An 11,939-nucleotide genomic window follows, 5' to 3' on the forward strand; every position below is an offset into this window, starting at 1 on the left:
CAAATATTGAACAAAGCAAAAAGTAAAAAAAATATAGGTGTTTTGCAGACTGGTCTAATATCAACCCTCTGGTGCAGCTTTCTGTGTTCTTATCTGCAAACATCTGACAATGTACACATTTTAATCGTGTTCACTCACCTGTCTCAGTCAAGCTCAGTAGTCAAAAGGATCAGTTTTTATTTTGACTCTAAAAGGGATTATTTTGATGTTGACAATGTTTTTTTACTTTATCTTGCCACAGTACATTTTCTTCATTGCCACTTAAGTTTGCCAATTAGGTAACTTGCACTCATTTACATTGTAGTCACTGGGCCCACAGTTCCAGTTGAACTCAACCAATCAGATTATTTCTGATTCCAGAGCAGCTCTGCCTCCAGATTTATGGAGCTGAAACTACTACTAGCATAACTGGGACTGGGACTTGAGCTTCATGTTTCCTGTTGACTGCTGAACAAATTCCTCTTACTTTTGCTTTGTCATGTGAATTTCATTTGTCTCATAAATCAGTTGATTTATTTCAATTAATATGTATAATATAATGTATATAATTAGAATTTTAGCATCTCGGTGCTGGCAGAAATAACAAACCAGTGGTCAATCGGTGAAACTCTGACAGGAGATGAATTCTTTCAAAAATAGTTTTTGGTTCTTCTCCGATATGGCTGATGTTTGTGCCATCTGTGGGGAAAATGCTAAAGGCATAACTTCCACTCAGTTTTTGTCTGGAACTTTACAATGGTAGTTTAATTAGTTACTATCACTGTTCATATGACAGAGTTACACCGCAGTGTAAAGTGATAGTTGTAACGTACGGACACCACAGTGAGCTAAAGGAGTCATAGGAGGGGGGATGACAGTGCAGAAGAGAAGGATAATTGGATAAAGGATAAATGGATCTCTTACTCTGGGAAGCATCTGTAAACAGCAGTTATGCTTTATGGGGGCCTCTTTCTGTGGCAGCGGTCTCTACAGGAGAGGGTGTACAGAGAAGTCTATTAGCCCGCTAGACACACGCCGGCTGTCACAAGGCTTCAAAAGCTACACTGAGAAAAAAACACACCACGTCCGCCTTAACAAGTTGTGTTCCCTCGGCTTGGGTTCCCATTTCTGATCTAATCAGAAAAAATGTAAACTTTATTTTTCATGGGTTATCTTATCTAAAAACAAAATGATGAAAAGAATAATACACAACATGATGCCTCTAATTCAGATCGGACTTAAAATTCATTGTTCAAAAATGATTTATCTTTAATATTACAAAAAGATGACATAATTTGCCCTTTTTTACTCTGCAAATCAAATTTTTAGTTGATATATTCTTATACATATAATCTATCTACTGTGCCTACATTCCATCAATAGCTGCACAAAAAATACCAGATACAACCACCAATCTGGATCTTGGAATGAAGCCCTGTAGTGTGAACAGAGCCTTAAATTCAGTTTGATATTTGTCTGGGAACAAAAAAGAGAAAATTCTACCTATTCTACTGTTGGAGGACGGAAGTTTCCACTATGTCAGATGTAAATTGACCCATTTGAGGAAAATAAAGTGATTGTCTGAAAACAAACTAGCACATTTTGATAAAAAAAAAAAAACAATGCGCAGGAGTTAGCGCTCGTGTCAGAAGGGATAAAGATAAAATTCCTTGTTAAGACGGACATTTTTCTTCCAGTGTCATATGAAGCGATTCCACTCAGGAAAGAAAGAAGAAGAAGTTGCAGAGAGTCCAGTTATCAAACATCTCAGGTTCATACTGCTTTCAGAGAGCTTATCCAATTAGCCCCAGTCCTCTTTCTACACCGAGACAACATGACGTTAAAACAGCCACGAGCACTTCACTCAAACTGAACAACGACGGGGCCGTTTCTTTATGTGAATCTCGGTAAGGCGTTGTAAAGCACAGAAGAAGCACAGCATGAACTGCTGGAAAAAAGAAGGTGGCAAACAGAAAGAAGCAGATGAATAAAAAATCTGAGTGTCACTAAAAAAGGCTGGAGATGAATTTAACATCTCCCTGGATTAAAATCGTGAGCAGATGATCATTCCAAAAACTTTTCATAAAACAAATTTAGCACATTAAATATGAAACAGACGTTTGAATGAAGCCCGAAAAGATGAATTGATAAGTAAAATTACACAGAAAATGAAAATAAAGGACCTGTTATTTCAAGCTTAGTATTAATTAGCAAATAATTCTATTATTTGTCAAAAACTATGTTTCTTTAATGCAAGTGCAAAAAAAATCTGCCATCATTCTCGCATGTGTTGACATAAACCAGTCATTTGTAGAAAAGTCTTAAAACAAGTTCCCTCGGCTGGGAAATGAGAGGTTTTTCCCTTTTTTAAAAATTAAGACCAAAGAAAGATTTCTACAAATGAAAGCTAAAGCTCAGTCCCTCCAGAAATGTCCAACTATGTTGTTACTTTATTATTTGCATTAATTTGCAGTATAGTCAAATCCTCACAATATTTCTCCTCTTGGACTAATCTAATTTAGGACACAATTTAGGAGCTCTGGTCAAACAAATTTAAACTAACAAAAGTCAACTTTAAACAAATACATTAAAGTTTGAGGGGGGTTTTGGTTTAGTGGAGGAAGGAGGCTACCACCTGACAGGCTGAATCCAGGGCAAAGAGTTCTTTTTCAGCTACCAGGTATTAAAAGACTGATCAAGTACCTAAGTTATGTAGTTATTCACCAAAATATAACTTGATGCTTGACAGACTAAAGTATCCTGAGGCAAAGATGAGTTTATAATTTGTTTCACTGAAAACACAAGTTCTTAAAAGTCTTAGCAAACCACTAGCATCGGTTCGGTTTTGTAGCCGACTTCGTTCTTACCATGTGTGGAAGCTGGATGTTAGCTAAGCTGTTGATGAGCGACTGGCTGAGGTTGGCCAGCTCGTGCAGCAGTGAGTCATTCTGCTGCTCGATCACCTTGTTCTCCTCCTCGATGGACTTCAGGTTGGTCTCCATGGTGGTGATCTGCAGAGCAAGGAAATCCATTACTAGATGGCAATAGTGGAGGGATGACAAGAGAGAGATGCAGTAAAGGTTCAAACCAGATTCCAACCACGGACATTGTAGGTCATGGAGGTCATGGTTGGAGTCTTAACCCGAGCCACAGGACGACCCAAAATGACACTAGGTCTGGTTCAAAAGTGAGGGAGAGAACAAATGCATCTTCGTCTCCTTCACTGACAACATATGAGTATGTTAACAGAAAAAAGGTGAAGACCTGGAAATATGTTTTTTGTCATTATTTAATATATCTTACAACTATTGTGCCTATTGTTGATACCCTTAATTTGATGTATTATGGTCTCTGTGCTCCCACTCTGTGGGACTAAAATGTTTTGACAGAGCTGTTGTTGCTTACTTGTTGTTGATGTTTATTACCCTGGTTGGATGGTTAACCCAGGATCACAACATTTGCCATTTAATAAACTGTGGTTTGGTGTCAGTGTGCAGGCAATATGTTCATTTTTTTCACTGCACCATCATTTGCACCAAATACAAGCCAGTGGAAATAATGGCTCAGAAAAGAAGTCTGCTGTGCTACTAACGTCATGCCAGACTCACCGCTCTGCTGCTGAGTTTCTTTTGAAAACAAAAACACTATATAACTCAGTTTTCTTCTACTTACACAGTTTTGATCAATGCAATCTGCTCACATACTGTATGTGTGTTATTATCTTACTTGTGTCCTCAGTTTTATCATGTCAGACTCCACTTGATTGTTGGACTCGTTCAGATCTTTGATTTCTTCATCCAGCTGTTTGATTTCTTCGTCGTTTTCAATGCCTGAAGCCAAAAACATGTTGCACACAAATTACTTTATTACCGACCAAAGCAACAGCGAAAATAATCTTAACCTATTCTCCTTTCTGGTTTGGTTCATTTCACCTCAGTGTAACTTGAAGTATGTGAAGTAGTCATCATTACAGGAAACTATGACACAGTGTGCTGGTAGGTTCCCCACTTGTGTGAATGGGAATGAGGTTTTTAGACCATTTCAGGTTCTATAATTTTATTTAATTGATTTTTTTCTTCTGTGTTTTGCTGACCTTTACTTGCTCTTTGCTTGATTGTCAGCATCTCCACACCGCTCATCCTGGCCTTCTTCATGGCCGAGGTGGCACGGGGGCAACCGGAGAGACTGGAATCAAAACCAACACACAAGACAGATAAAATACTGACTGTGATGGGGTTATCTATCTGCTGGAAGTTTCAAGTCTGTGTTAGCTAGTTACCACAGAGATGAAGTGGAACCATTGGAAGGTAGGAACAAGATTTAGAAATTGGTGAGCAGGATCAGCAGCATATAAATTAGGAGGGAACAAAAACCTTTATTATCCTTAGTTATTTAGATTTAAAATCTTACTTTTTTTAATGGGATGTTGCTAAAGAAAGGGCTCAGGAAACCTTGCAGTGATTACGTTTTCTTATAGCGAGTAAAAACAGTGATTTTCCTTAGAGAACCCACCTCCGATGGGTCAGGAAGCTTCCGCTGACGTGTCCTGAGCCATCGCAGCCTGGGGTTGGGCACGTCACGCCGTCCGTCTTGCCAGATTTCCAGACGAACTGAGAGCCATTGACATAGTTGTCCTTCTGTCTCTTTGCAGCCAGGGGGCAGCCTGAAGCGCTGCGGTGTGAGGCGTACTTCCCTGTCACATGACCCTGACCATCACAGCCCGGGACAGGACACCTGAGGGGGGGCAGACATACACAGAGGTCTCACTTTGTTCAAAAACCTCACAAAGAGAAATCTAAATGTTGGGTGAACGACTCTTTCTTACACTTGCATTACCAAGAAACACGAACATAACTTTGATCAAACTATGTCTTGGCTATGATGGAGTGAAGTGTCAGACGTTTTAGAACTGAACTGAAACCAAGAAAGGAAATCAGTCTAAAAAATGATGGTGGACAATCTGGAAAAAGCTTGACAAAAACACAACAAACACTGACTGGCCACTTTTATTAGGTACACCTGTACAATTGTAGGCAATTCAATGTTTAAAGTGCGTTAAAGGTGGTGTTGAACTGGACCACATTGTATTCAGAGGTGTCTCTATATTTTTGTCCCCCACAGCTACATACATGAGAGGGTCAGAATATTAGGAACCCCTCTGAATATAATGTAGTCCAGCACAACACCATCATCACCGCTGAGTATATATGCAGCTTGTAATTATTGGGATAAAACATGAAAATCATCCAGAACAGCCCTTTAAAAAGTATCCACCATAGTTGTGTTCATGACTCTTTTAATCACAGAGCCATGACTCACCACCTCACCTCCCCACCGCTCGCTCTGTGGATGACACCTCGTCCAGACACTTGGCTCTGCCTCCCGCATCCTAAAACGCCCTTCGCAGTGACATTTGGACTAATTAGAATAAGCCGAGCGTTGGCGGGCAGCTCCCCAGTTGAGCTCAGGTTATGCTTAATTATGATTCCACTGTTAATGATGATGGTGGATGGAACAGAGGTGGCAGCAGCAGCTGGTTGCAGACTGACACCGGCTGAACTTTAGATTATTCACAAAGTCGTACTGGCCTAACATTATGGCGCTGTTTTAGTAAAAATGTTAAATGCTCACTAGTGCTAACCTTTACTGGTTTTGGCCTGTTGGGAGGTGAAGTGGAGGGCTGACCACAGCTCCTCTCTAAAATATTCTTTCCTAAAGTTGGAAAGGTCACAGGCAGCATTTTAAGAGACAGCAGACAATGTCTTCACTGCATGTTTGATACAAACACTAGGGAAAATGTACCTGAACACATGTACAGTGCAGAATTGCTGTATTCATGAAGTTATAAAAACTGTTATATACAAAGCTTGGTAGGTTTCATGAGGTAAAGGTTTTGGTGCATGTTAACATTCAGTTACTAATACATTCACATGTTCAAACAATTCACTGAATTGTTGATTAGTCAACAGATGAAAACTCAAGGAACAAAATGATTCTGATGATAAATTCTCATTATGTCAGACTAAACAACATTTTTGTCCTTTGAGGTGGCCCCTGTAACCAGCAGTCCTGGAATAAATCCTCCTTCATGAAGGTGATAAAGTTCGGTTTGTGCTGATTTAGCTGTAAACAGAGAGAGAGCTTTTTCTGTTACTTAGCCTAGCCTAGTCTCTGCCATCAGGCTCAGTATACAGCTCTAAAGTCTCTCAGAAACCTTACTTGATTGGCTCCTGGTCATCCTTGTCCTCTTTGTTGTGGAGGATTTTGATGCCGCTCTTCTTGGCCCGTGGACAACCCGACAGACTGCAGGGCACAAGACAAGTGAACACAAAATAGGTACAGGCACAGGACTGAAAGTGTTGGCTGTGGCAGCAGGCAGTGGTAGTGTGGAGCATTGTTACTGCACCTCCTGTGGGAGGCATAGTTTCCAGTGATGTGTCCAGATCCATCACAGCCGGGGGTCGGACACCTGAGGCACAAACACGAGAATTAAAATAAAAATAAAATAAATAAATACAAATAAAATGTCTGAAGGAGCACTGATCTTGGACTTGACCATGGATTCGGCCCTTGTCTGGACTTGGTGCTGTCTGGTGGTCAGGACCACAGCCCTGCTCTCAACCTGCTCAGATTTATTGATTTTGTCAACTCACTTGAGTTCTTGTGAGTTGGTCGTCATCATCCCACGGATGTTCTTGTCGGCCAGCTGGCAGCTTGACAGCCTGCAGGACGACAGGAGTCACTGAACGCCACCAACATCTGAACTCAATTCACAATTTACAGAAGAAATCTGAAAACCTTTTTACTGGTTTTAAAAATAAAATCTCCTTTTCATTACACTAATGCAGCATATGGCATATGCAATCATTTGCCTCAATATACAGTATGATGTGAAGTTGTTACTGAAACAAGGTATTCATTGATTGAGGTGAGATCATTTTTGCTTTTCAGTAGGTGGGCACTAAAGTGTGTCCTCTGTGTGCACCTGAATCTCCTTTCACTCATGTAAAACAATGGACAGCCTAAGCATCTTTTGAGAGGTTGAAGGTGTTAATGCATCAGACAGTAACACATTCAGCTTTGTTACAAAGCTCAGGATCTAAATAAAGCTTTGTGGATGTGATTTCAGGTGATTTACACATGAGTAGCCTCCATCTTACCCTCACTTTAACCAACCACTTCTACTATTTTAGCAGCTCACTACTATAGATTCAAGACCTCCCTCTAATGTGAAGGAAATGTTTAACCAAAAGTCCAAAGAACCGGTGAATAGCTGTATATGAAAATCAAAAGTGAGTCTAGTAAAGCAAGGTACTGGGTGAACACTGTCGTCTTTAAACAACAAGTGCTGTGCACAGTCAAGTGCATTATGGTCATTCAGACTCAAAGTGGTGCCTAAAATTAAGAAAAACATTTAATGCTATTGTTTGAACTTCTTCTTTTTTCTTTCTTGTTTTTAGGTCTTCTTATAGCAGTTTTAAAAGTTTGTTTGGTTATGTTTTTGTGTATGCATTTGATGCATTTACATACAACATATCTTCTGTTTAACCGCCTGCTGTTAGATGAGACAATAAATGAAGTCCAGCTGCCTTTGAGTATTAAATGCAGGATCATATGACCTGGATGTCTGTCAATCTTCAGGGACATTCATGCTCACTCAATGCTCAGTAACATTGTTGTGTTAATGAGGTTGGAAGTTGGAGCGAGTCTTACGTGATGAGCTCCTTCTTGCTCTCCTTGCAGGGCAGGTATTTGTGGTGTTTGGGGCTGGGCATGGTCACCTCGGCTGGGTAGCGCTGCTCGTCCAGCAGCTCCTGGAAGGGATCCAGCTCGTCGCTCTGGTGTAGGGACAAGAAATAAGCCGACTACAACATGTCACTACAAGCTCCATGGTAACATATTTTCACATTTCAAGTACAAAATAATATTTCCCTTTGAGACAGAGCTGGTGAGTCAGGGTTGTGCATCTGTACAAAGAAAATCCATCTTATCAGGGTATTTTAAATATGCGCAAAATGGGTGGGGAAGGTGTTCAGTTCCAGTCCAAATGAGTAGTTTCTGAAAACACATTTTTGGAAAGGAGAGAGACATACTGGCAGATTTTTCATTTGCAAGCCTGGATGTGAGCCTTCCTGCCCTAAACTAGTCAGTAATTCTACCCTCTGTGGCTCATCTAAACATTTATTTTCACTTTACGAGTCTTTACCTCTTCTGCAGGTAGGCGTATTGTATTACATTAGAAGTATTTAAATCAATTTTTAAAAATTAAAATCCTGTTTGTACTCTGCGTTGGATGACAAGACACATCTGTTGGACGTCCAGATAAAGCTGACTAAGTTTGTCATTACAAATACTGTATATTTCCTTCCCATGTTGCATCTATAAAATCCACTGGAGGTGAGAAAACTCCTGCTTCCAGTGTGCCCGCACTCTTTTGATTATCCCATCCCACAGTAATGCCTCAGTTAGGCAGTGCTACCTCTGCCTGCACCAGTTGAACAAAAGCTTTTGTGGCTGTGAGTGCTGCAGTCTGCTCTGCAGTCTACACATCACACCTCTTCAGTAGGGAGCAGAAATCATTCAGGACTGTCTGGAGAAAATCCTATCAGCCGGCGAGCTCCAGGCTCTGGCCTCCTCTGCAATGTCGTGCTTCATTAACAAACTCAATTACTCTGCTGATTAAAACCTTTTACTTCAGCGCTCTAAATCCAACACAGCAACTGTAGCAATTTGCTGCATGGATTGCTCTGTGTGATATCAGATCTGTGAGGTTTTAAAGCATGCAGATGATCTTTCATGTTTTACTTATGTATTAGCAATGTAATTCACCATTTAAATGCACTGTGTTCGAGCTGCAGTCTGAGGTGACGCAGTGCTGCTTCTGTCCACATGGGAGCGCACTCAGTCTGCTGGAGAGCCCACTGCATCCACCATGACAGCCAGGGGTATTAATTGAATGATTAAAAGTGGACTAAATGAAAGAAGAAATAAAAATACTCCTCTTACTCCTACTCACATACTGAAGAATAAAACGTATCTATCAAATTTCTCTTATTTTTTGCTCTCTAATTGAAGAGCGGACCAGGAAGCAACAAACAAGCAAAGAAGCAGGAGCACGTTGATGGTCGTTTTCCATTTCTGCACTCATGTACCTTCTTCAGAGCTCAAAGAACCAAACGAGTTACATTATATATAAAACTTTCCTGAGCACCACGCAAGACAATCTGTCAAAATAACAATTACAATTATTAAAATCTTGCAGCATTTAGCATGCAATATGTCACAGCACAACTTGTAAATTCTTGTAGTAAACAGGATGATGATGGGTAAATTTCCCACAGAGTAACCATCAGAGCACTAACTAAGGTAGTGAGGGACTGATGTCAGCATTCTGTGTAATAAAACCCAGTGTGGATGCAAAGGGAGACAACCACTCACACCTATGTCCACACAGAAAGGCCCTGATTGGCCAAGAGGTTCGAAACTGGCACCTTCTTGCTGTGAGTTGACAGAGCTAACCACTGTTCCATCATCCATCTACAACATTTGCAGGTTTAAAGATGCAGGGAAAAGCTTTGTTTCTGCTCAGAGTACAAGCAATTAATGATGTGATCACTGGAGAGCTGCTCTTTCAGGTCACTGGTACGCTTCACTGTAAGTAGGAAGTTGTTTTTAGATTATTCCTAAACTGTCACACTCAGGGTACTTTAATCAACATCTTTTATATCCTTTAGAATATACAGTAGTACACTTATCTTTTAGAGCACCTATCTTTGGTTCTAGGTTTTCCTTATTATTTGACTGTTTGCAGTCGTATTTCCATTCAGCGGCTCCAGGGTGAGGAAAAACAACTAAAGCTATATGCTGATTTACAATTTTGGCAAGCACCATCGTGTGCTGTCTACACGCCTTCAGTAAAGTTGGACATACACACATACTGGACCTTTCCAAACTCACAAAAATTCACTCTTATGTATGCAAAGTGATGCAAAAATTATGCACACCACCAGCACCCAGCAAAACGCCCTCGCAAAACACGTCCACAGTTTCACTACGGTGCTTGCTGCTATGCACCAGGGGACAAACATCCCTTTAAACAGCTTATAAACTGTAATCATCTCTTAATCTATGCATGCACCATTTAATAGAAACTCTGGGTTCCTTAAATCTCTCAATTTCACGCTTCAAATGATCCTTACTTTACATGGTTAAGGGACAGGCTGCCCAAATATACCTTAAATTAAGTTGTTACAGCCCTTAATCATAAGTGTGAGGGCAGAGCATGGAGCATGAGCAACATTCAGAGCTTCAGCTTGGTCTAAAATGTATTCAGCTTTGCCCCTTAATGTTACTTATTCAAAGCACATGTCAACCTAATGTTCATATAAAAATTATGAGTGAAATGACTGTATTCTTTTTGAGCCATTTGAACTGAACCTACTGTACATATACATATAAACTACCCCCTAAGTCCAGTCTTTTGTGCTATTGTAAATAAGGCCATTAATCTGCAGGTTGCTGAGGTACCTTCGATGTAGACTCACTACTGCCAACTGATCTTTTAACTATGACCTGTAAAATAAATTTGTTGGAGCATTAAACACACAGTAAACCCTCAAACCGTCTCCTGCAGAGCATCTACATTAAGCCTGTAGAGTGTGTAAACCCTAAACTCTCAGTGCAGATCCTACTCCGTCACCTGGACACTCCCTCTGTGCCTCCAGTGATTCTGTCACTGTAGACTCAGTGATGTCGCTGCAAACAACTGGGGGTCTTGAAAAACTTTAACCTTTGCCTCTGGTTTAAATTCTTAACTCCATCTACACACGTTTGTTGTGCCTCACTTTACTCAGTAAAGTTTTTATCTTTCGGGTCATTAAATTCCTTGTAATTTGATGATAATTTTCTGGAAAGCACTATGTAATTTGGAGCTAATTATAGGTAAAACAGAGATTAATCGAATGGTAAACTTTCATTTCAGTAAATACAATTAATAGCTAACATAAAGTTTTTCACTCAGTGCACAGCAGATCGACATGGAAAGATTTAGAATGCGTCCACAGGCCACACTGGATTTTAACAGACATTCATTTTCTACTGCTTAGTCCCTGAACAGGGTCATGGGGGGCGAAGGCGGGGTACACCCTGGACAGGTCGCCAATCCATCGCAGGGTTAACACATAGACGAACAACCACACATGCACTCCTATGGGCAATTTAGAGACACCAATCAACCTAAGCTGCATGTCTTTGGACTGTGGGAGGAAGCCGGAGTACCCGGAGAGAACCTACGCAAGCACGGGGAGAACATGCAAAATCCACACAGAAAGGTCCCGGGTGGGGCTCAAACCCAGACCTTTCGCACGGTGAGGCAACAGTGCTAACCACTGCGCCACCGTCCTGCCCTTTTAACAGACAATAAATAAATATTTACTTCTCTGTTCTGCAACAGTTGTGTTTAGCACAACTATGTATATATAATTAGTAAAACAATGAATGACCTGTAAAACAAAGAGTTAGTGCTTAGTTTAATTTCTGTAAACTGAAACACAAAACTTTATAATAAATAAGTGTGAATTAAATTGGAAACGCCACCTGTAAACAGTGAGGAATATACAGTAAACTTTAAAATATACATTTTTTACTTCCACCGTTAAACGTTTTCAGTATATTGTAAACTACTGAGTTTCATCTTACCATCGTACTGTAAACACTGCTTTTATCACGTGTACTGTAGAGGATTAAACTGTGTAACATACAGTTTGTAAAGTATAAAAGAATGTGGTGGTGGTTTTAAGGTCAACTTTAAAATCTCTTCATTTTAAACTCGCAGCGTGACATAGACCTTCCCGTTACCTCTTTGTGGTCCTGCTCATCTCCCAGCTGTTTGATCTTGGTGTAGTCGACAGGCAGGTCCCAGCAGTCGGTGTCACTCAGCTGGTAGCAGCGGCTGTTGAGCA

General features: G+C 40.4%; 1 protein-coding gene across 1 annotated transcript in view; it reads right to left on the minus strand.

Annotated features, from left to right (window-relative positions):
* Window positions 1–473: 473 nt before the first annotated feature.
* The window catches only part of myt1la (myelin transcription factor 1-like, a), a 62,083-nt gene continuing 50,617 nt past the window's right edge, over window positions 474–11,939 (minus strand). The window contains 10 exon segments of the mRNA XM_020586957.1: window positions 474–966; window positions 2,847–2,990; window positions 3,706–3,809; window positions 4,073–4,164; window positions 4,492–4,713; window positions 6,199–6,282; window positions 6,386–6,448; window positions 6,633–6,701; window positions 7,693–7,817; window positions 11,836–11,939. Of these exon segments, the coding sequence (XP_020442613.1) occupies window positions 778–966; window positions 2,847–2,990; window positions 3,706–3,809; window positions 4,073–4,164; window positions 4,492–4,713; window positions 6,199–6,282; window positions 6,386–6,448; window positions 6,633–6,701; window positions 7,693–7,817; window positions 11,836–11,939 (1,196 nt within the window). The 3' untranslated portion in view covers window positions 474–777.

Source organism: Monopterus albus, unplaced genomic scaffold (assembly GCF_001952655.1).
Source record: "Monopterus albus unplaced genomic scaffold, M_albus_1.0 scaffold431.1, whole genome shotgun sequence".
Lineage (NCBI taxonomy): Eukaryota > Metazoa > Chordata > Actinopteri > Synbranchiformes > Synbranchidae > Monopterus > Monopterus albus.